This window comes from Oncorhynchus mykiss, chromosome 21, assembly GCF_013265735.2.
Source record: "Oncorhynchus mykiss isolate Arlee chromosome 21, USDA_OmykA_1.1, whole genome shotgun sequence".
Classification (NCBI taxonomy): domain Eukaryota; kingdom Metazoa; phylum Chordata; class Actinopteri; order Salmoniformes; family Salmonidae; genus Oncorhynchus; species Oncorhynchus mykiss.
The window spans coordinates 58,184,890-58,210,589 of NC_048585.1; the positions used below are offsets into that span (position 1 = coordinate 58,184,890).

Here is a 25,700-nt window from a genome sequence, read left to right on the forward strand (position 1 = left end):
GTTTACAGCACAGTCTTTGTCAAATTGTACAGTACAGTCTATGATAAAGTTTACAGTACAGTTTATGATAAAGTTTACAGTACAGTCTATGATAAAGTTTACAGTACCGTCTATGATAAAGTTTACAGTACAGTCTATGATAAATATTACAGTACAGTCTATGATAAAGTTTACAGTACAGTCTATGTCAAAGTTTACAGTACAGTCTATGATAAAGTTTAAAGTACAGTCTATGATAAAGTTTACAGCACAGTCTATGATAAATATTACAGTACAGTCTATGATAAAGTTTACAGCACAGTCTATGATAAATATTACAGTACAGTCTATGATAAAGTTTACAGTACAGTCTATGATAAAGTTTAAAGTACAGTTTATGATAAAGTTTACAGCACAGTCTATGATAAAGTTTACAGTACAGTCTATGATAAAGTTTACAGCACAGTCTATGTCAAATTGTACAGTACAGTCTATGATAAAGTTTACAGTACAGTTTATGATAAAGTTTACAGCACAGTCTATGATAAATATTACAGCACAGTCTATGATAAAGTTTAAAGTACAGTCTATGATAAAGTTTACAGCACAGTCTATGTCAAATTGTACAGTACAGTCTATGATAAAGTTTACAGTACAGTCTATGATAAAGTTTACAGTACAGTCTATGATAAAGTTTACAGTACAGTCTATGATAAAGTTTACAGTACAGTCTATGATAAAGTTTACAGTACAGTCTATGATAAAGTTTACAGTACAGTCTATGATAAAGTTTACAGCACAGTCTATGTCAAATTGTACAGTACAGTCTATGATAAAGTTTACAGTACAGTCTATGATAAAGTTTACAGTACAGTCTATGATAAAGTTTACAGTACAGTCTATGATAAAGTTTAAAGTACAGTTTATGATAAAGTTTACAGTACAGTCTATGATAAAGTTTACAGTACAGTCTATGATAAAGTTTACAGTACAGTCTATGATAAAGTTTACAGTACAGTCTATGATAAAGTTTACAGCACAGTCTATGTCAAATTGTACAGTACAGTCTATGATAAAGTTTACAGTACAGTCTATGATAAAGTTTACAGTACAGTCTATGATAAAGTTTACAGTACAGTCTATGATAAAGTTTAAAGTACAGTTTATGATAAAGTTTACAGTACAGTCTATGATAAAGTTTAAAGTACAGTTTATGATAAAGTTTACAGTACAGTCTATGATAAATATTACAGCACAGTCTATGATAAAGTTTACAGTACAGTTTATGATAAAGTTTACAGTACAGTCTATGATAAATATTACAGCACAGTCTATGATAAAGTTTAAAGTACAGTTTATGATAAAGTTTACAGTACAGTCTATGATAAATATTACAGCACAGTCTATGATAAAGTTTACAGTACAGTCCATGATAAAGTTTAAAGTACAGTCTATGATAAAGTTGACAGTGCTATCTATGGTACAGATACAAGTAGATTAATATTCGACTGCAACCACGACTTGCCTTCCCCTCTCCACACTTGGTGCCGGTCATGACGAGGCCCGGGTCAGGGAGGTCCCCTTGTCCATCCTGGGTGGTATAGACATATGTCCCCCTGCACTTCACCTCCATGCCATCTGTACGGATGGTGGTGTCTATGGACACTGCGTTGGTGCCCTTCGGCTTCTTGGCCGCGCTGTGGCACTGGATCTTCCCGCACTTGGCGTCGCTGGGGATCGACGCACAGCGCACATGATCGAATGACGGACACACGCGAGACGCAGACACACAGACAGACAGACAGACAGGTACAGTACACACACAGACAGACAGACAGGTACAGTACACAGACAGACAGACAGACAGACAGACAGACAGACAGACAGACAGACAGACAGACAGACAGACAGACAGAGACAGACAGACAGGTAAGGTACACAGACAGACAGACAGACAGACAGACAGACACACAGACAGACAGACACACAGACAGACAGACAGACAGACAGGTACAGTACACAGACAGACAGACAGACAGACAGACAGACAGACAGACGCATAGGCACACACACAACAATGCATCCGCGGGGAAACAAAGACAAGAAGAAGATGACAGTACGATTAATGGCTTTGTGGATGTAAATGACTAAGCCTCGTACTTTATCTAAACGTCTTAATTGGATGAGGGCATGTTAAAAATCAAAAACACACCTGATTTAACTCCAGGATCAGGTGTGACCACCACCAGTCTATGCTATAATATCTTTATAACTATGAACAGGTAATGTAGTTATATTGTAGTTGAATTGGAACTACTATGCCGCGTTATTGTAGGTTTACAAGAGGACATTGTTTCCAACTCAAACCTTTTTTCGCACTTCATGTAGTTTCCCTGACCGTCCTTCCCACAGTTTCCAAACGCGTTCCCTGCTGCGTTGACGTCTTGAAAGCAGGCGTCGTGCGCTGGCCGGGCACCTGGGACACACAACAAAATAAATAAATCCATAGTGTAAAATAAAAGTTACTATAGCAACCACTCACTCATGAGAAAAGCCATTACCCACCCCATACAGGGGTGCTTACAGTCACTTTCAAGGAGCAAACCGTTTGAGATACTTGAGTCACCATGATGTTTGCACCTCTAAGAACGACAGACAGAATATATATAGATATATATTTTTTTTTAAAGGATAAAATAAACAATTTTTCTTTTGATTTTGTTATGTCCGAAAATAATATTCTGAAAAAAAAAGAAGAGAGAACTTTTTAAAAACGCATCTTCATCACATTTTATATTTGTTACTGAAAAGTGCTCTATATTATTATTATTATCATTATTATTATTACTACTATATTACTGACTACTGACATGCACACTGTTTTGGGAATCCCTATTAACAGTGGACTAAGGAAGAAAATACTCAAATAGGTTTTAGGTAAATAATCCTTTTTATAAAGCTTTGAACTGTGATGGATGACTAATGCTGTAATACATGTTACCCAACGTTCTATGCCAATGTGGTTTAAAGGTGTAGATCGTCATGGTGATCTGCGTTCTGTACGTGAGGAGGAAAGCCGATAGATACATCACTACCCATGATGCAGATGGAGAGAGAGAGAGAGAGAGAGAGAGAGAAAGGTTGAGGTCCTTATCATCAATTATGTTAATACTGTTTAAAAAGGTGGATATTCTAATGACTATCTGGAGTCTCTAAATGCTAAAACGTAACTATGGTACGTGACAAAAGCTCTCCAGGTACTCTCTAGGTCTGTGTGTACTCTCTAGGTCTGTGTGTACTCTCTAGGTCTGTGTGTACTCTCTAGGTCTGTGGTACTCTCTAGGTCTGTGGTACTCTCTAGGTCTGTGGTACTCTATAGGTCTGTGTGTACTCTCTAGGTCTGTGTGTACTCTCTAGGTCTGTGTGTACTCTCTAGGTCTGTGGTACTCTCTAGGTCTGTGGTACTCTCTAGGTCTGTGTGTACTCTCTAGGTCTGTGGTACTCTCTAGGTCTGTGTGTACTCTCTAGGTCTGTGTGTACTCTCTAGGTCTGTGGTACTCTCTAGGTCTGTGTGTACTCTCTAGGTCTGTGGTACTCTCTAGGTCTGTGTGTACTCTCTAGGTCTGTGTGTACTCTCTAGGTCTGTGGTACTCTCTAGGTCTGTGTGTACTCTCTAGGTCTGTGTGTACTCTCTAGGTATGTGGTACTCTTTAGGTCTGTGTGTACTCTCTAGGTCTGTGTGTACTCTCTAGGTATGTGTGTACTCTCTAGATCTGTGGTACTCTCTAGGTCTGTGGTACTCTCTAGGTCTGTGGTACTCTCTAGGTCTGTGGTACTCTCTAGGTCTGTGTGTACTCTCTAGGTCTGTGGTACTCTCTAGGTCTGTGTGTACTCTCTAGGTCTGTGGTACTCTCTAGGTCTGTGGTACTCTCTAGGTCTGTGGTACTCTCTAGGTATGTGGTACTCTCTTGGTCTGTGTGTACTCTCTAGGTCTGTGGTACTCTCTAGGTCTGTGGTACTCTCTAGGTCTGTGGTACTCTCTAGGTCTGTGTGAACTCTCTAGGTCTGTGATACTCTCTAGGTCTGTGTGTACAGAAACAGAGGATGGGTATGTGTGTGGTAGTGCAGTGGGTGTGTGTGCATGTGTGTGTGTGTGTGCGTGCTAATGCAGTGTGTGTGTGTGTGTGTGTGTGTGTGTGTGGTAATGCAGTGTGTGTGTGTGTGTGTGTGTGTGTGTGTGTGTGTGGTAATGCAGTGTGTGTGTGTGTGTGTGTGTGTGTGTGTGTGTGTGTGTGTGTGTGTGTGTGTGGTAATGCAGTGTGTGTGTGTGTGTGTGTGTGTGTGTGTGTGTGTGTGGTAATGCAGTGTGTGTGTGTGTGTGTGTGTGGTAATGCAGTGTGTGTGTGTGTGTGTGTGGTAATGCAGTGTGTGTGTGTGTGTGTGTGTGTGGTAATGCAGTGTGTGTGTGTGTGTGGTAATGCAGTGTGTGCGTGTGTGTGTGTGTGTGTGTGTGTGTGTGTGTGTGTGTGTGTGTGTGTGTGTGTGTGTGTGTGTGTGTGTGTGTGTGTGTGTGTGTGTGTGTGTGTGTGTGTGTGTGGTAATGCAGTGTGTGTGTGTGTGGTAATGCAGTGTGTGTGTGTGTGTGTGTGTGTGTGTGTGTGTGTGTGTGTGTGTGTGTGTGTGTGTGTGTGCGTGCTAATGCAGTGGGTGTATAGGCTACAGGCTAAGAAGGGCGCAGTACTATATTTCACGAGCAGAAGTGCCAATTTCACGACCAAAGTAATTCATTGTGAAATTAGTTAGCCGAGTACCAACCGTTAACGAGATAATACTGAGGTTTCTGATTGGATGGTACAACTGTCCAAGTTCCAATATATCCCTGTAGCTCGGGTTGGCAGAGCGCGGCAGAGCGTGGCACTTGCAACGCCAAGCTAGTGGGTTCGTATTCCCGGGAGCTCCCATACCCAGCCATGACTGTATATCGTCTTGGATGAAAGCATCTGCAAAAACCTCCTATTTTATTACTATGCTTATGTGTGCAGTGTAAAAGAGGGCCGTCTCTATTCTGGTGTGTAACGTACCAGTATGTCTACATGGTTATATAGAGGCCGTACATCCCTACCGTGGTGTGTAAAGTACCAGTATGTTTACATGGTTATATAGAGGCCGTACATCCCTACCGTGGTGTGTAAAGTACCAGTGTGTTTACATGGTTATATAGAGGCCGTACATCCCTACCGTAACCCCACAGCTGCAGACACTGCTGTTCGTGGGTCAGACACATGCCGTTGTAGCAGTAGGCGTGACCATACTGGCAGGAGGATCCATCCAGCAGATAAACGTTGGACGGGCAGTAGGGAGAGCCACCAGTGCAGTACTCTGGCAGGTCGCACGCTCCCGCAGGACCACGACACATGGTACCTGCCTGCTTCAGCTGGGGGAGAGGAGGGCAAAACCAAGGAGAGAGGAGGGGGGGGGGGGGGGGGGGGGGGGGGGGGGGGATTCAGTATGACGTACTTGCTTTAAAGACCATTCAGTACATGATTAACTACAGAGGGATTTAAATAAATTATTCAATCACATAAATACATAGAGATAAGGGTTATGACCATCCTAAGGAGATAGAAAAAAAGCTTTGTTCTACTTTTAAAAGACTCACAGAAGAAGTTGTAATCCTCATTAACATGAAACAAAAAACAGGAAAGTTTAAACTTGAGACGATACATAATTATTGATCAGAGAGCATATTGATAAGAGAGGAGAAGTATATATTATTGATCAGAGAGGAGAAGTAGAGGTTATTGATCAGACAGAAGTAGGGGTTATTGATCAGACAGGTGAAGTAGAGGTTATTGATCAGAGAGGAGAAGTAGGGGTTATTGATCAGAGAGGTTATTGATCAGACAGGTGAAGTAGAGGTTATTGATCAGACAGGTGAAGTAGAGGTTATTGATAAGACAGATTAAGTAGAGGTTATTGATCAGACAGGAGAAGTATAGGTTATTTATCAGATAGGAGAAGTAGAGGTTATTGATCAGAAAGAAGAAGTAGAGTTTATTGATCAGACAGGAGAAGTAGAGGTTATTGATCAGACAGGAGAATTAGAGGTTTTTGATCAGACAGAAGAAGTAGAGGTTATTGATCAGAGAGGAGAAGTAGAGGTTATTGATCAGAGAGGTTATTGATCAGACAGGAGAAGTAAAGGTTATTGATCAGAGAGGAGAAGTAGAGGTTATTGATCAGACAGGTGAAGTAGAGGTTTTTGATCAGACAGGAGAATTAGAGGTTATTGATCAGACAGAAGAAGTTGAGGTTATTGATCAGACAGAAGAAGTAGAGGTTATTGATCAGAGAGGAGAAGTATAGGTTATTGATCAGAGAGGTTATTGATCAGACAGGAGATGTAGAGGTTATTGATCAGATAGGAGAAGTAGAGGTTATTGATCAGACAGAAGAAGTAGAGGTTATTGATCAGAGAGGAGAAGTAGAGGTTATTGATCGGACAGGAGAAGTAGAAGTTATTGATCAGAGAGGTTATTGATCAGAGAGGAGAAGTAGAGGTTATTGATCAGAGAGGTTATTGATCAGACAGGAGATGTAGAGGTTATTGATCAGACAGAAGAAGCACAGGTTATTGATCAGAGAGGTTATTGATCAGACAGGAGATGTAGAGGTTATTGATCAGATAGGAGAAGTAGAGGTTATTGATCAGACATGATAAGTAGAGGTTATTGATCAGACAGGCGAATTAGAGGTTATTGATCAGACAGAAGAAGTAGAGGTTATTGATCAGAGAGGAGAAGTAGAGGTTATTGATCAGAGAGGTGAAGTAGAGGTTATTGATCGGACAGGAGAAGTAGAAGTTATTGATCAGAGAGGTTATTGATCAGACAGGAGAAGTAGAGTTATTGATCAGACAGGAGAAGTAGAGGATATTGATCAGACAGGAGAAGTAGAGGTTATTGATCAGAGAGGTTATTGATCAGACAGGAGAAGTAGAGGATATTTTAAGTGCTTTAAGTGAGATGACATCCGCCCATGTGTGTGTTTCATACCTTACAGCCCTCGTGTGTGTGTGTGTTTCATACCTTACAGCCCTTGTGTGTGTGTGTGTTTCATACCTTACAGCCCTCGCAACACACCCCGTGGGCGCACTGAGCCTCTGCCTTCAGACTGCAGTTGTTGGCGTTGCAGCAGTCATTACTGCACTCCTATAGATAAAAATACACACACACACACACACACACACACACACAGTTACCACGTTTAGCCAAATCAATGAGGCACGACCTTGTGCCCGCACAAACACACACATTCGGTTCACATCCCAACTCCTCTGCTCTTTGACTCTGTCTCCAGTTGTGGCGTTGGGGTGACAGCACTGATCGACACGTCAAAGTTTTGGAGATGGAGGAAGTGGAAAAAGACATCCAACCGCACAGAACGCTGTCACACAGAGATGAAAATGACATCTCTTCCCCGTTGCCATGGCGTTCCCTACCGCCGTCGAGCCACAGATATTCTAAACTCGACGTGGGAGTTGAAGGATGAGAAACGGCAATTATACCGCAGGGAGAGAATGGATCAGGGAGAGAGAGAGAGAGAGAGAGAGAGACTACACAGAGGAAAATAAACACTACATCAACCTCCCAGACAGACCCCCTGTGGTGTTTAGAGTAAATCAGTGTTCGAGTTAGAATGCGTCAAGGTGACTTCCAGTACTAGACAGTTTTCATAGCGTACTTTCCATAGCAAAATAATTTTTAAAAAGTTCCTTGGAAGAGCTGAGAAATGGGAAAGTTGGGATATGATTGACAAGGTTGGAAATAAAAACAGTTGTTTTTTTTGCCAAGCACACATACGTTTGTCTGCGTGTGTGGCAATGCGTAATAACGTCAATTCTTCTGAAGCGACAGGATACTAAAAGACGACACCATGAAGCGAGCATTCTGGTGCCGTGTCAAAACAGGTGGCTTCTTGTCAGACGGCTGCGGTGTCTGCCGACGCCGACTCACTGCCAGTTGTGATTTAAGTCAAAACAGCCTCCACATCATCAGCATTTCTGTCAGCTAGAAATTAACCTCTCCCTGTTTTCAATTCACACTTCCTCACAAATTAAGCCAGAGGTTTTACTTACTTAACTGTAATTCCATAAAAGTAAAAACAACAATTCAAAGTCTCTAGAAAACTTTTTAAACATCTCTAAAAAAAATAAAACAATTGTTTTACCGACTCAAAGGATTCTGGACGATTGACAGACACAATATCAAACACAAGCGACGATACGCTAAGTCGCTCGGCGTGTCTGAGGTGAGGGATCCTAACGGCTAATAGAGCGGCAGGCTTGTCTCACCTCTGGCTCTCCGCAGTCGCACTCTTCTCCGTCCTCCACAAAGCCGTTGCCACACCTCTTGCCCCCGACCAGGTCCTTCATGTCGGGCATGTTGAAGAGGCACATCCCCCCTCCCTTCTGGAAGTAGTTGTCCAGGTCCAGCTTACTGCAGCGGCTGAACACCCGGGGAAATGGATGCCTGTTGGCGAAAAGAAAGCAAACATTACAAAGATCCACAATGCAGAACACCATTGTGAACAGTTGCCATCATGTTCAGTTTCAGAGTGTGTTCTTTAGAGCGGCGGCCATCTTGGATGTCTAGGTGACCATTTTGGATCTCTGGTAGCCATGTTGGATCTAAAAACCTGTTCATTCTTACCCGGTGGCAGCAGCCATCACGCAGCCCCCTTGCTCCGCAGTCGCCTCCACACAGCAGCCCTCGTGGTCGTGGCTCATCCCAAAATTATGTCCGATTTCATGGGCCATGGTGGCGGCAGCTCCGATGGGTAAATCCGAATGGTCCTGAGGGACCACATTAGCAAAAGGACTCATTTGTATGGGATTAAGCATTAACAGCAAAAACACCTAGTCTCAATTTAACAGCTTTAAAAAGATTTCACAAATCTTTCGCTTTCAGACCATCTTACAATTCACTGAAACGGGCCAACACATAGACCCGCGGTGCCCCCTGTATATAACCCCGCACATGCTTGTTCTACCTGGTCTACTGTCTGATGTCACGTGGTTGGTGATAAACTGTTGTACAACGAGGGAAATGTAAAACTATTCAGAGTTCAGCTGAACGGCAGAGAATGCTAATCACTAATTTAGGGGGGGGTCGGTCTGTGTCAAAGAACTAGGATGACCTATTCCATTGAGGTCACGCTGCTCCTGACACCCCACAAACCAAGACCTCTCCCATGCCTTTTCTCTTTGGCAAGTGGCTATCCGGGATTCCTTGGGACGTCCATACCCCCGTAAACTCTAACCCTTAACCCCTAACCCATAACCCATAACCATAACCCTAACCTGACCCCTTACCTTAGTAAACTTTTTAAATTGAAACTGCATTGAGAGGACGTCAGAGTGGGACATCACAAGGAACCAGTCTAAACTTTTCCATTTCTCAGTGCTGTTGTGTCTAGGTGGGTCGTGGATATATATATATATATCGTGGAAATCGTGGATATATATATACCTGCTGTCATGTTAGGATCACACTATCCTCCACTACCTCGGAGAACTGAACCAGTAGAGCCTATTAGAGGCTAATCAAGTGTGGAAGAGCTATCGATTTCTCTGGCCCACAGAAACACACAGGTATGGAGACACACACACACACACCACACACACACACACCACACACACACACACACACTATACATAATGTGAGGAGCCATACACACGCACACACGACACACACACACACATTTATCCTCCATCCTAGCTACCCAACTCACCACATTAATGCCTCCAGAGTTCTCCAGACTACACATCCCCTCCAGCGGTGCCATCCCTATGGTGGTCCCTTTAAATATCACTCCCCTGTCAGCGGGAAATGAAGAAAAAAAAATCACTTCACCTTCATTTTTTTACTCTCTCTCTCTCAGTTCAGTATGGACGCGCTCGGGCACGGAGGGATCTGGGACGATGCACTTTAATTACAGAGAACAGTCTAGTAGTGGAAGGATGACATCCTTTCCTGAGACCTTTCTCAGAGCGCCTCAGGGGGGCTATGCAATGACGTCTCTCGGAGCTTGTTGTCACTTAAGATTCCCGAAACAAATCAAAAAAGCTGCTCCTTAAAATTAGAACCACTAGCCAGGTGCTATCTGGAAACTAATTACCTCCAGCGAAGAGGCCTCCAATTTACTGTTTACGGATGACTGTGTGTTTGGCAGTCAAGCTGTGCCATGTGTGTGTGTGTGTGTGTGTGTGTGTGTGTGTGTGTGTGTGTATGTGTTTGGCAGTCAAGCTGTGCCGTGTGTGTGTGTGTGTGTGTGTGTGTGTGTGTGTGTGTGTGTGTGTGTGTGTGTGTGTGTGTGTGTGTGTGTGTATGCGTGTATTTGGCAGACTCACTGAGCTGTGATGTTCTAATTACACCTAACTGAGCTGTGATGTTCTAATTACACCTAACTGAGCTGAGATGTTCTAATTACACCTAACTGAGCTGTGATGTTCTAATTACACCTAACTGAGCTGTGATGTTCTAATTACACCTAATTACACCTATCTGAGCTGTGATGTTCTAATTACACCTAATTACACCTAACTGAGCTGTGATGTTCTAATTACACCTAACTGAGCTGTGATGTTCTAATTACACCTAACTGAGCTGTGATGTTCTAATTACACCTAACTGATCTGTGATGTTCTAATTACACCTAATTACACCTAACTGAGCTGTGATGTTCTAATTACACCTACCTGAGCTGTGATGTTCTAATTACACCTAACTGAGCTGTGATGTTCTAATTACACCTAACTGATCTGTGATGTTCTAATTACACCTAACTGAGCTGTGATGTTCTAATTACACCTAACTGAGCTGTGATGTTCTAATTACACCTAACTGAGCTGTGATATTCTAATTACACCTAACTGGGGTGTGATGTTCTAATTACACCTAACTGAGCTGTGATGTTCTAATTACACCTAACTGAGCTGTGATATTCTAATTACACCTAACTGGGGTGTGATGTTCTAATTACACCTAACTGAGCTGTGATGTTCTAATTACACCTAACTGGGGTATGATGTTCTAATTACATCTAACTGAGCTGTGATGTTCTAATTACACCTAATTACACCTATCTGAGCTGTGATGTTCTAATTACACCTAATTACACCTAACTGAGCTGTGATGTTCTAATTACACCTAACTGACCTGTGATGTTCTAATTACACATACTTACACCTAATTACATCTAACTGAGCTGTAAAGTTCTAATTACACCTAATTACACCTAACTGAGCTGTGATGTTCTAATTACACCTAATTACACCTAACTGAGCTGTGATGTTCTAATTACACCTAACTGAGCTGTGATGTTCTAATTACACCTAACTGAGCTGTGATGTTCTAATTACACCTAACTGAGCTGCGATGTTCTAATTACACCTAACTGAGCTGTGATGTTCTAATTACACCTAACTGAGCTGTGATGTTCTAATTACACATAATTACACCTAATTACACCTAACTGAGCTGTGATGTTCTAATTACACCTAATTACACCTAACTGAGCTGTGATGTTCTAATTACACCTAACTGAGCTGTGATGTTCTAATTACAGCTAACTGAGCTGTGATGTTCTAATTACACCAAACTGAGCTGTGATGTTCTAATTACACCTAACTGAGCTGTGATGTTCTAATTACACCTAACTGAGCTGTGATGTTCTAATTACACCTAATTACACCTATCTGAGCTGTGATGTTCTAATTACACCTAATTACACCTAACTGAGCTGTGATGTTCTAATTACACCTAACTGAGCTGTGATGTTCTAATTACACCTAACTGAGCTGTGATGTTCTAATTACACCTAATTACACCTATCTGAGCTGTTATGTTCTAATTACACCTAATTACACCTAACTGAGCTGCGATGCTCTAATTACACCTAATTACACCTAACTGAGCTGTGATGTTCTAATTACACCAAACTGAGCTGTGATGTTCTAATTACACATACTTACACCTAATTACATCTAACTGAGCTGTAATGTTCTAATTACACCTAATTACACCTAACTGAGCTGTGATGTTCTAATTACACCTAATTACACCTAACTGAGCTGTGATGTTCTAATTACACCTAATTACACCTAACTGAGCTGCGATGTTCTAATTACACCTAACTGAGCTGTGATGTTCTAATTACACCTAACTGAGCTGTGATGTTCTAATTACACCTAACTGAGCTGCGATGTTCTAATTACACCTAACTGAGCTGTGATGTTCCAATTACACCTAACTGAGCTGTGATGTTCTAATTACACCTAACTGAGCTGTTATGTTCCAATTACACCTAATTACACCTATCTGAGCTGTGATGTTCTAATTACACCTAATTACACCTAATTACACCTAATTACACATAACTGAGCTGTGATGTTCTAATTACACCTAACTGAGCTGTGATGTTCTAATTACACCTATCTGAGCTGTGATGTTCTAATTACACCTAACTGAGCTGTGATGTTCTAATTACACCTAACTGAGCTGGGATGTTCTAATTACACCTAACTGAGCTGTGATGTTCTATTTACACCTAACTGAGCTGTGATGTTCTAATTACACCTAACTGAGCTGTGATGTTCTAATTACACCTAACTGAGCTGCGATGTTCCAATTACACCTAACTGAGCTGTGATGTTCTAATTACACCTAACTGAGCTGTGATGTTCTAATTACACCTAATTACACCTAATTACACCTAATTACACATAACTGAGCTGTGATGTTCTAATTACACCTAACTGAGCTGTGATGTTCCAATTACACCTAACTGAGCTGTGATGTTCTAATTACACCTAACTGAGCTGTTATGTTCTAATTACACCTATCTGAGCTGCGGTGTTCTAATTACACCTAATTACACCTAATTACACCTAACTGAGCTGTGATGTTCTAATTATACCTAATTACACCTAACTGAGCTGTGATGTTCTAATTACACCTAACTGAGCTGGGATGTTCTAATTACACCTAACTGAGCTGTGATGTTCTATTTACACCTAACTGAGCTTTGATGTTCTAATTACACCTAATTACACCTAACTGAGCTGGGATGTTCTAATTACACCTAACTGAGCTGTGATGTTCTAATTACACCTAACTGAGCTGTGATGTTCTAATTACACCTAACTGAGCTGTGATGTTCTAATTATACCTAATTACACCTAACTGAGCTGGGATGTTCTAATTACACCTAACTGAGCTGTGATGTTCTAATTACACCTAACTGAGCTGTGATGTTCTATTGACACCTAACTGAGCTTTGATGTTCTAATTACACCTAATTACACCTAACTGAGCTGTGATATTCTAATTACACCTAACTGAGCTGTGATGTTCTAATTACACCTAACTGAGCTGTGATGTTCTAATTATACCTAATTACACCTAACTGAGCTGGGATGTTCTAATTACACCTAACTGAGCTGTGATGTTCTAATTACACCTAACTGAGCTGTGATGTTCTAATTACACCTAACTGAGCTGGGATGTTCTAATTACACCTAACTGAGCTGTGATGTTCTATTTACAACTAACTGAGCTGTGATGTTCTAATTACACCTAATTACACCTAACTGAGCTGGGATGTTCTAATTACACCCAACTGAGCTGTGATGTTCTAATTACACCTAACTGAGCTGTGATGTTCTAATTACACCTAACTGAGCTGTGATGTTCTAATTACACCTAACTGAGCTGTGATGTTCTAATTACACCTAACTGAGCTGTGATGTTCTAATTACACCTAATTACACCTAACTGAGCTGTGATGTTCTAATTACACTTAACTCAGCTGTGATGTTCTAATTACACATAACTGAGCTGTTATGTTCTAATTACACCTAACTGAGCTGCGATGTTCTAATTACACCTAACTGAGCTGTGATGTTCTAATTACACCTACTGAGCTGCGATGTTCTAATTACACCTAACTGAGCTGTGATGTTCTAATTACACCCAATTACACCTAACTGAGCTGTGATGTTCTAATTACACCTAACTGAGCTGTGATGTTCTAATTACACCTAACTGAGCTGTGATGTTCTAATTTTGGGCAGGGGGAGGGATTTACACTGCTGCTACTCGCTGTTTGTTATCTATGCATGGTCACTTTACCCTATATGTACAGTGCCTTGCAAAAGTATTCATCCCCCTTGGTGTTTTTCCTATTTTGTTGCATTACAACCTGTAATTTAAATGGATTTTTATTTGGATTTCATGTAATGGACATAAACAAAATAGTCCAAATTGGTGAAGTGAAATGAAAAAAAAGAACTTGTTTCAAAAAATTATACAAAATAAAAAAGTGAAAAGTGGTGCGTGCATTTATCACCCATAATTCACCCAGTATTTATACACCTGTTCTGAAAGGCCCCAGAGTCTGCAACACCTCTAAGCAAGGGGCACCACCAAGCAAGCGGCACCATGAAGACCAAGGAGCTCTCCAAACAGGTCAAGGACAAAGTTGTGGAGAAGTACAGATCAGGGTTGAGTTATAAAAAAATATCAGAAACTTTGAACATCCCACGGAGCACCATTAAATACATTATATAAAATATGTCACCACAACAAACCTGTCAAGAGAGGGCCGCCCACCAAAACTCACGGACCAGGCAACGAGGGCATTAATCAGAGAGACAACAAAGAGACCAAAGATAACCCTGAAGGAGCTGCGAAGTTACACAGCAGAGATTGGAGTATCTGTCCATAGGACCACTTGAAGCAGTACATTCCACAGAGCTGGGCTTTATGGAAGTGTGGCCAGAAAAAAAGTCATTGCTTAAAAAAAAAAAATAAGCAAACACATTTGGTGTTTGCCAAAAGGCATGTGGGAGACTCCCCAAACATATGGAAGAAGGTACTCTGGTCAGATGAGACTAAAATGTAGCTTTTTGGCCATCAAGGAAAATACTATGTCTGGCGCAAACCCAACACCTCTCATCACCCCGAGAATACCATGTTTTTCCATCGACAGGGACTAGGAAACTGGTCAGAATTGAAGGAATAATGGATGGCACTAAATACAGGGAAATTCTTGAGGGAAACTTGTTTCGGTCTTCCATAGATTTGAGACTGGGATGGAGGTTCACCTTGCAGCAGGACAATGACCCTAAGCATACTGCTAAAGCGACACTCGAGTGGTTTAAGAGGAAACATTTAAATGTCTTGGAATGGCCTAGTCAAAGCCCATACCTCAATCCAATTGAGAATCTGTGGTATGACTTAAAGATTGCTTTACACCCGCTGAAGGAGCTGGAGCAGTTTTGCCTTGAAGAATGGGCAAAAATCCCAGTGGCTAGATGTGCCAAGCTTATAGAGACATACCCCAAGAGACTTGCAGCTGTAATTGTAGCAAAAGGTGGCTCTACAAAGTATTGACTTAGGGTGGGGGGGTGAATAGTTATGCACGCTCAAGTTTTCTGTTTTTTTGTCTTATTTTTTGTTTATTTCACAATAAATAAATACAATTGCATCTTCATAGTGGTAGGCATGGTGTGTAAATCAAATGATACAACCCCACCAAAAATCTATTTTAATTCCAGGTCGTAAGGCAACAAAATAGTAAATGTGCCAAGGGGGGTGAATAGTTCCGCAAGCCACTGTACAAATTACCTCAACTAACCTGTAACACATAGACCCGGTAGCGGTGCCCCCTGTATATAGCCCCGCACATAGACCCGCGGTGCCCCCTGTATATAGCCCCTCACACCTAGACCCGGTAGCGGTGCCCCCTGTATATAGCCTCACACATAGACCCGGTAGCGGTACCCCCTGTATATAGCCTCACACATAGACCCGGTAGCGGTGCCCCCTGTATATAGCCCCGCACATAGACCCGGTAGCGGTGCCCCCTGTATATAGCCTCACAAATAGACCCGGTAGCGGTGCCCCCTGTAAATAGCCTCACACATAGACCCGGTAGCGGTGCCCCCTGTATATAGCCCCGCACATAGACCCGGTAGCGGTGCTCCCTGTATTCAGCCCTGCACATAGACCCAGTAGCGGTGCCCCCTGTATATAGCCTCACACATAGACCCGCGGTGCCCCCTGTATATAGCCCCGCACATAGACCCGCGGTGCCCCCTGTATATAGCCCTGCACATAGACCCGCGGTGCCCCCTGTATATAGCCTCACACATAGACCCGGTAGCGGTGCCCCCTGTAAATAGCCTCACACTTAGACCCGGTAGCGGTGCCCCCTGTATATAGCCCCGCACATAGACCCGGTAGCGGTGCTCCCTGTATTCAGCCCTGCACATAGACCCAGTAGCGGTGCCCCCTGTATATAGCCCCGCACATAGACCCGCGGTGCCCCCTGTATATAGCCCTGCACATAGACCCGCGGTGCCCCCTGTATATAGCCCTGCACATAGACCCGCGGTGCCCCCTGTATATAGCCCTGCACATAGACCCGTGGTGCCCCCTGTATATAGCCCTGCACATAGACCCGTGGTGCCCCCTGTATATAGCCCTGCACATAGACCCGTGGTGCCCCCTGTATATAGCCCTGCACATAGACCCGTGGTGCCCCCTGTATATAGCCCTGCACATAGACCCGTGGTGCCCCCTGTATATAGCCCTGCACATAGACCCGCGGTGCCCCCTGTATATAGCCCTGCACATAGACCCGTGGTGCCCCCTGTATATAGCCCTGCACATAGACCCGCGGTGCCCCCTGTATATAGCCCTGCACATAGACCCGTGGTGCCCCCTGTATATAGCCCTGCACATAGACCCGTGGTGCCCCCTGTATATAGCCCTGCACATAGACCCGCGGTGCCCCCTGTATATAGCCCTGCACATAGACCCGCGGTGCCCCCTGTATATAGCCCCGCACATAGACCCGTGGTGCCCCCTGTATTAGTCTCATTATTCTTATTTCATTGTGTTACTTTTTCAATTTTATTTTGTACTTTATTTTATTGACTGAATATTTTCTTAACTCTATTTTCTTAAAACTACATTGCTGGTTAAGGGCTGTTGTATTCGGCGCATGTGACAAATAATCATTTTAATTGCTGTCGGGTTAAGAGTGTGTGTGTGTGTGTGTGTGTGTGTGTTAGTGATCTTTACTAACGTCAGTAGCTGTGCGTTGTCGTGCTTCTTGCGGGACTTAAGCTTCTGTCTCCACTGTAGGAAGGACCAGAGTGTGGTGTTGGGCTCCTCTGTAATGATGCACTCATCCCTCTCCTTCCATACCTCCAGACCAATCAGAGGCACCCGGATGTTCAGAGCCCTGTAGAACTGAACCACAACACAACACAACCGCCTGGCATCACTGACAGCAACAGGCAACACTCACGGCAACAGGCAACACTCACGGCAACAGATATCACTCACGGCAACAGGCAACACTCATGGCAACAGATATTACTCACGGCAACAGATATCACTCACGGCAACAGATATCACTCACGGCAACAAATATCACTCACGGCAACAGGCAACACTCACGGCAACAGGCAACACTCACGGCAATGGGGTCACACAGAGACATATGTTTGGTTTTTCATTGTGACTAGGGCATTTCTAAATAGACAAATTTAGATTGTTCAAAATCTATCATTTTCAATCACTTTGATCATTCTGATGACACAACAAATGGCAACATTGGAAAGGACTAGAAAGACAATTAATCTTAGAAATATCAGAGAACCGTGTGGAAGTTTAATGATATGTCAGTAGGTGATTTATAAAACCAGACTCTCTCTCCCGGCCCTGATACACTATCCATTTTGTTGACACATAAATTGAGCTCTCTTTACTCCCCCTGCGGATTGTATCTAAGACACACACATCACCACGCCGACTTACCTTATCAACATAATTGGCAATCTCCATTATCCTCAGCTTGGTTTTTTGGTAGTCCTTATTCTGTCGTTTATACTAGATTACAAAGGGAGATGGAATAGCATTCAGTGGCAAATATAAAATCAATAGTGACAAATGTTCAACCAAACACAATACATTTTTTTTTTTAAATGGGCGTCCTCAATAGAACAAGAGAGATCCAGAAGAGAAATCCTGTCCCACTTCACCATCTCTGTCCCACTTCACCATCTCTGCCCCCACTTCATCATCGTAGTAGGTACCAATTAAGAACAGGAGTGGACCAAATACTGTATTCTGATTGGTCACCGCCGTGCACTGTTACCACGGCGTCATATTCACATTGCACCTAACAGTAGCCAACTGTAACGTAGAATAGACCGTTATGGAAGACATATCTATTCCTTCCTGGCCGGCTGGAGCACATTGTCTATTTAGGACTGGTAATGAGCTCTCGGTCTCCCACCATTAGACCCAACTAGAAACGTTCATCATTAACATGACAAATCCTTTCCTCTGGTCTCTTCTACGCTGCTCTCTATCAGTAAGGAAAAGGTGCTTCAGCCCATCAGCCAGCAACATAATTATACACTATTTCACAAAGTAGGCAGAGTTGAGGATGTGTGAGGACCATTATGTCAGAGTTGAGGATGAGTGAGGGCCATGATGTCAGAGTTAAGGATGAGTGAGGACCATTATGTTACTAACGAGTTGAGGATGAGTGAGAACCATTATGTCAGAGTTGAGGATGAGTGAGGGCCATGATGTCAGAGTTAAGGATGAGTGAGGACCATTATGTTACTAACGAGTTGAGGATGATTGAGGACCATGATGTCAGAGTTGAGGATGATTGAGGACCATGATGTTAGATGAGATAATTATTGTTCACAATGTTCCCCGTGTCCATTTGATACCTCAATGGTTCAATGGGTTGGTTGACGTCCCTGGACGGATGTGACACACACACTTGACTTTACGCACACACGCACGCACACACTCGACTCTGCAAACACACACACACACTCAACCGTGTGCACATAAATTCATACATACATTCACACACACACACACACACACACACACACACACACAAACACATACGCACTTGCCCCGCTCTGATCAAAGGGACAATAACGAATAGCTCCACTTGTTGTTGGCTAGCTAGCTTACCAGTGTACTGTCAGCCACGATGTACAGCTCCATGTACTTGGTAGTGCCCCAGGCATTTCGTCTCACCTGTTTCCAAATAGAGTAAGATCAGAAAGGGAGGAGGGACACAGTGAGGGGTTATTTGGTCCGTTTGGTATAATGGCCACACAATTGAATGGTCACAGCAATTCAGGACTGAATTGTGTCCCCTCTCTGTTAGAAATGATCACCCACCATTTCACCCTATTGTCGTGGTGGTAAAAAAAGGGGGGGGGGGGGGGGGGGGCTTGTTTTTAACCATGGCAACAGACTGAGCTTTTCACAGTGGTAAAACAGAAATGACACAATGGAAGAAAAACATACCGAGGTCTGTGACACGTTACAATCTCAGTATCTTTCTATCAGTCATTTTCCGCTTTGCTAATACTTGATTACAGCTATTAGGCAGAGGCACTGTGGTAATTAAAATACATTGATTTATACATGGCTGTCTTGCCCGGGCCAGATAGAAGGCCAATATTGTGGCCTAGCAGGGTTCCAAGGTAGTGCTGTGGCCTTCTTGGACTGCTAGAGACATATGGGGGGATGGAAAGAGAGTGTTGAGGGAGAGAGAGAGAGAGCGACAGAGAGGGGTAAGGGGGAGAGATAGAGAGAGAGAAGAGGGAGACAGAGAGACAGAGAGAGAAAGAGACAGAGAAAGACAGAAAGAAAGAGAAAGACAGAGAAAGAGAGAGAGAGACAGAAAGACAGAGAGAGACAGTGAGAGACAGTAAGAGACAGAGAGAGACAGTGAGAGACAGAGAGAGACAGAGACAGTGAGAGACAGAGAGAGAGACAGTGAGAGAGAGACAGAGAGAGAGAGAGACAGAGAGGGAGACAGAGAGAGAGAGACAGAGAGAGACAGTGAGAGACAGAGAGAGACAGAGACAGAGAGAGAGACAGTGAGAGAGAGACAGAGAGAGAGAGAGAGACAGAGAGGGAGACAGAGAGAGAGAGACAGAGAGGGGTAAGGGGAGACAGAGAGACAGAGAGAGAAAGAGACAGAGAAAGACAGAAAGAAAGAGAGAGAAAGACAGAGAAAGAGAGAGAGAGACAGAAAGACAGAGAGAGACAGTGAGAGACAGAGAGAGACAGTGAGAGACAGAGAGAGACAGAGACAGTGAGAGACAGGTGACCTGTTGCCACGAGAAAAGGGCAACCAGTGAAGAACACACACCATTGTAAATACAACCCATATTTATGCTTATTTATTTTATCTTGTGTCCTTTAACCATTTGTACATTGTTAAAACACTGTATATATATATATAATATGACATTTGTAATGTCTTTACTGTTTTGAAACCTCTGTATGTGTAATGTTTACTGTTAATTTTTGTTGTTTTTCACTTTATATTTTCACTTTGTATGTTGTCTACCTCACTTGCTTTGGCAATGTTAACACATGTTTCCCATGCCAATAAAGCCCTTGAATTGAATTGAATTGAATTGACAGAGAGAGAGACAGTGAGAGAGAGACAGAGAGAGAGAGAGAGACAGAGACAGAGAGAGATTTATGCAGCAGGTAAACTAATGATATACAACAGACTAACCAAATCAAAACATTGTGTAGTTAGACTGGTCCTCTCTCTAGTTAACTATTGACATGTATTAATGTCATTGTCCTCTCCGATGTCCCTAAATAACTTTCCACCGGTACTCGTGTAAAACTGCAAATGGCCGACAAGCAGTTGATGAAACCAATGCAGCATACTCAGGTTGGAAAACCGTCTCTCAAGAACTCAACATTGGCTAGGATTCTCCTCTATTCAATACTGACATGTAATTCTGAGAAAGTAAAAAAAAATATTCTTTATATTCTTATAATTGACAAGTAACTCTTATGCTGTCCCCTGAACACTGAATATTTGAACCTTACACATAGATAAACATCTTAGTTTGCTACCTCACCCACCTCAGCCATTTGATCCCTGGTTCATTGAATGGGGGAATTATTTTATAAAGGCAAAAAAAAGTATTTGGTTGTAATTGCAATGTTGCCAAACATCCTCTGGGAGATTCCAGGAGAGCTTGATTATCAGACCTCATGATAACACCCAGATGCAGTGTAATGAGTTTCGTCTTCATGAGAAGGAGAGTCGGACCAAAATGCAGCGTGTAGATTGCGATCCATGTTTTAATGAACAAACGTAAAACACGAATCAATGCAAACACTACAAAATAAAGAACGTGATGAACGTAACAAAAACCTAAAACAGCCTATCTGGTGAAAAACACATAGACAGGAACAATCACCCACAAACACACAGTGAACCCCAGGCTACCTAAATATGGTTCCCAATCAGAGACAATGACGAACACCTGCCTCTGACTGAGAACCATATCAGGCTGAACATAGAAATAGACAAACAAGACATGAAACATAGAATGCCCACTCAGATCACACCCTGACCAATCAAAACATAGAAAATACAAAGTAAACTATGGTCAGGGCGTGACAGTACCCCCCCCCCAAGGTGCGGACTCCGGCCGCAAAACCTGAACCTATAGGGGAGGGTCTGGGTGGGCATCTGTCCGCGGTGGCGGCTCTGGCGCTGGACGTGAACCCCACTCCATGACAGTTTTAATCCCCCTCCTAAACGTCCCTAAATAGGTTACCCACCACAATGATAACATGGGACAGAGGGACAGCTCGGGACAGAGGTAACTCGGGACAGATGGGTAGCTCAGCACTGAGAGGAAGCTCAGCACTGAGAAGAAGCTCAGCACTGAGAAGAAGCCCAGGCAGGTAGTAGAAACTACCAGAACCTGGCTGGCTGGCGGTTTCAGCAGATCCTGGTCGACTAGCAGATCTGGGAGAATCTGGTCGACTGGCGGATCTGGGAGAATCTGGTCGACTGGCGGATCTGGGAGAATCTGGTCGACTGGCAGATCTGGAAGAGTCTGGTCGACTGGCAGATCTGGAAGAGTCTGGTCGACTGGCAGATCTGGAAGAGTCTGGACGACTGGCAGATCTGGAAGAGTCTGGACGACTGGCAGATCTGGAAGAGTCTGGACGACTGGCAGATCTGGAAGAGTCTGGACGACTGGCAGATCTGGAAGAGTCTGGACGACTGGCAGATCTGGAAGCTCTGGCTGCTCCATGCTGACTGACAGCTCTGGCTGCTCCATGCTGGCAGACTGCTCTGGCTGCTCCATGATGACTGGCTGCTCCATGCTGACTGGCAGCTCTGGCTGCTCCATGCTGACTGACTGCTCCATGCTGACTGGCAGCTCTGGCTGCTCCATGCTGACTGGCTGCTCTGGCTGCTCCATGCTGACTGGCTGCTCCATGCTGACTGGCTGCTCCATGCTGACTGGCGGCCCTGGCTGCTCCATGCTGACTGGCGGCCCTGGCTGCTCCATGCTGACTGGCGGCCCTGGCTGCTCCATGCTGACTGGCGGCCCTGGCTGCTCCATGCTAACTGGCAGCTCTGGCGGCTCCTTGCAGACTGGCAGCTCTGGCGGCTCCTTGCAGACTGGCAGCTTTGGCGGCATCCTGCAGACAGGCAGCTCTGGCGGCTCCTTGCAGACTGGCAGCTCCATGCAGACTGGCAGCTCTATGCAGACTGGCAGCTCCTTGCAGACTGGCAGCTCCTTGCAGACTGGCAGCTCCTTGCAGACTGGCAGCTCTAAGCTAACTGGCAGCTCTATGCTAACTGGCAGCTCTATGCTAACTGGCAGCTCTATGCTAACTGGCAGCTCTATGCTAACTGGCAGTTCTGAACAGGCGGGAGACTCCGGCAGCGCTGTAGAGAAGGAAGGCTCTAACAGCGCTAAACAGGCGGGAGACTCCGACAGCGCTGAAGAGAAGGGAGGCTCTGGCAGCGCTGGACAGGCGAGGCGCACTGTAGGCCTGATGCGTGGTGCTGGCACTGGTGGTACTGGGCCGAGGACACGCACAGGAAGCCTGGTGCGGGGAGCTGCTACCGGAGGGCTGGGGTGTGGAGGTGGTACTGGAAAAACCGGACCGTGCAGGCGCACTGGAGCTCTTGAGCACCGAGCCTGCCCAACCTTACCTGGTTGAATGCTCACGGTCGCCCTGCCAGTGCGGCGAGGTGGAATAGCCCGCACTGGACTATGCAGGCGAACCGGAGAAACCGAGCGCAAGGCTGGTGCCATGTAAACCGGCCCAAGGAGACGCACTGGGGACCAGCTGCGTAGAGCCGGCTTCATGGCATTAGGCTCGACGCTCAATCTAGCCCGGCCGACACGCGGAGCTGGAATATACCGCACCGGGCTATGCACCCGCACTGGAGACACCGTGCGCACCACTGCATAACACGGTGCCTGTCCGGTCTCTCTAGCCCCCCGGTAAGCACAGGGAGTCTGCCCAGGTCTCCTACCTGGCGTAGCCATACTCCCTGTTAGCCCCCCCCCAATAAATTTTTGGGGCTGCCTCTCGGGCTTCCTTGCCAGCCGTGTTCCCTCATATCGCCGGCTCCTCTCTCCGGCTGCCTCTGCTCTCCTAAGTGCCTCCACCTGTTCCCATGGGAGGCGATCTCTTCCAGCCAGTATCTCCTCCCAAGTGTAACAGCCCTTGCCATCCAAAACGTCCTCCCATGTCCATTCCTCTTTACGCTGCTGCTGCTGCCTGTTGACACGCTGCTTGGTCCGTTGGTGGTGGGTGATTCTGTAATGAGTTTCGTCTTCATGAGAAGGAGAGTCGGACCAAAATGCAGCGTGTAGATTGCGATCCATGTTTTAATGAACAAACGTAAAACACGAATCAATGCAAACACTACAAAATAAAGAACGTGATGAACGTAACAAAAACCTAAAACAGCCTATCTGGTGAAAAACACATAGACAGGAACAATCACCCACAAACACACAGTGAACCCCAGGCTACCTAAATATGGTTCCCAATCAGAGACAATGACGAACACCTGCCTCTGACTGAGAACCATATCAGGCTGAACATAGAAATAGACAAACAAGACATGAAACATAGAATGCCCACTCAGATCACACCCTGACCAATCAAAACATAGAAAATACAAAGTAAACTATGGTCAGGGCGTGACAGTACCCCCCCCCCAAGGTGCGGACTCCGGCCGCAAAACCTGAACCTATAGGGGAGGGTCTGGGTGGGCATCTGTCCGCGGTGGCGGCTCTGGCGCTGGACGTGAACCCCACTCCATGACAGTTTTAATCCCCCTCCTAAACGTCCCTAAATAGGTTACCCACCACAATGATAACATGGGACAGAGGGACAGCTCGGGACAGAGGTAACTCGGGACAGATGGGTAGCTCAGCACTGAGAGGAAGCTCAGCACTGAGAAGAAGCTCAGCACTGAGAAGAAGCCCAGGCAGGTAGTAGAAACTACCAGAACCTGGCTGGCTGGCGGTTTCAGCAGATCCTGGTCGACTAGCAGATCTGGGAGAATCTGGTCGACTGGCGGATCTGGGAGAATCTGGTCGACTGGCGGATCTGGGAGAATCTGGTCGACTGGCAGATCTGGAAGAGTCTGGTCGACTGGCAGATCTGGAAGAGTCTGGTCGACTGGCAGATCTGGAAGAGTCTGGACGACTGGCAGATCTGGAAGAGTCTGGACGACTGGCAGATCTGGAAGAGTCTGGACGACTGGCAGATCTGGAAGAGTCTGGACGACTGGCAGATCTGGAAGAGTCTGGACGACTGGCAGATCTGGAAGCTCTGGCTGCTCCATGCTGACTGACAGCTCTGGCTGCTCCATGCTGGCAGACTGCTCTGGCTGCTCCATGATGACTGGCTGCTCCATGCTGACTGGCAGCTCTGGCTGCTCCATGCTGACTGACTGCTCCATGCTGACTGGCAGCTCTGGCTGCTCCATGCTGACTGGCTGCTCTGGCTGCTCCATGCTGACTGGCTGCTCCATGCTGACTGGCTGCTCCATGCTGACTGGCGGCCCTGGCTGCTCCATGCTGACTGGCGGCCCTGGCTGCTCCATGCTGACTGGCGGCCCTGGCTGCTCCATGCTGACTGGCGGCCCTGGCTGCTCCATGCTAACTGGCAGCTCTGGCGGCTCCTTGCAGACTGGCAGCTCTGGCGGCTCCTTGCAGACTGGCAGCTTTGGCGGCATCCTGCAGACAGGCAGCTCTGGCGGCTCCTTGCAGACTGGCAGCTCCATGCAGACTGGCAGCTCTATGCAGACTGGCAGCTCCTTGCAGACTGGCAGCTCCTTGCAGACTGGCAGCTCCTTGCAGACTGGCAGCTCTAAGCTAACTGGCAGCTCTATGCTAACTGGCAGCTCTATGCTAACTGGCAGCTCTATGCTAACTGGCAGCTCTATGCTAACTGGCAGTTCTGAACAGGCGGGAGACTCCGGCAGCGCTGTAGAGAAGGAAGGCTCTAACAGCGCTAAACAGGCGGGAGACTCCGACAGCGCTGAAGAGAAGGGAGGCTCTGGCAGCGCTGGACAGGCGAGGCGCACTGTAGGCCTGATGCGTGGTGCTGGCACTGGTGGTACTGGGCCGAGGACACGCACAGGAAGCCTGGTGCGGGGAGCTGCTACCGGAGGGCTGGGGTGTGGAGGTGGTACTGGAAAAACCGGACCGTGCAGGCGCACTGGAGCTCTTGAGCACCGAGCCTGCCCAACCTTACCTGGTTGAATGCTCACGGTCGCCCTGCCAGTGCGGCGAGGTG

General features: G+C 45.2%; 1 protein-coding gene and 1 long non-coding RNA gene across 24 annotated transcripts in view; both read right to left on the reverse strand.

Annotated features, from left to right (window-relative positions):
* Window positions 1-25,700, reverse strand: part of adam19a (ADAM metallopeptidase domain 19a) — a 221,835-nt gene that overhangs the window by 15,699 nt on the left and 180,436 nt on the right. For all 4 annotated transcript variants that reach the window (XM_036958283.1, XM_036958284.1, XM_036958282.1 and 1 more), the window contains exons 7-16: window positions 19,056-19,121; window positions 17,871-17,942; window positions 17,134-17,300; window positions 9,772-9,856; window positions 8,691-8,833; window positions 8,333-8,510; window positions 7,101-7,190; window positions 5,218-5,413; window positions 2,347-2,455; window positions 1,505-1,709 (exon numbers count right to left, since the gene is read on the reverse strand). In XM_036958283.1, the coding sequence (XP_036814178.1) occupies window positions 1,505-1,709; window positions 2,347-2,455; window positions 5,218-5,413; window positions 7,101-7,190; window positions 8,333-8,510; window positions 8,691-8,833; window positions 9,772-9,856; window positions 17,134-17,300; window positions 17,871-17,942; window positions 19,056-19,121 (1,311 nt within the window). The remainder of the gene's footprint in view (window positions 1-1,504; window positions 1,710-2,346; window positions 2,456-5,217; window positions 5,414-7,100; window positions 7,191-8,332; window positions 8,511-8,690; window positions 8,834-9,771; window positions 9,857-17,133; window positions 17,301-17,870; window positions 17,943-19,055; window positions 19,122-25,700) is intronic.
* LOC118942959 lies at window positions 10,371-13,361 on the reverse strand. Of its 20 annotated transcripts, XR_005038664.1 has the most exons (8): window positions 13,084-13,293; window positions 12,958-13,044; window positions 12,143-12,879; window positions 12,055-12,093; window positions 11,948-11,995; window positions 11,540-11,859; window positions 10,739-11,480; window positions 10,371-10,670 (listed from the first exon to the last, which is right to left on the reverse strand). It is a non-coding gene; the product is annotated as an uncharacterized LOC118942959 (long non-coding RNA). The 20 variants fall into 20 exon arrangements; XR_005038657.1 differs by adding an exon at window positions 13,336-13,361 and having other exon boundaries at window positions 12,143-13,199; XR_005038656.1 differs by having other exon boundaries at window positions 12,143-13,180; window positions 13,249-13,311.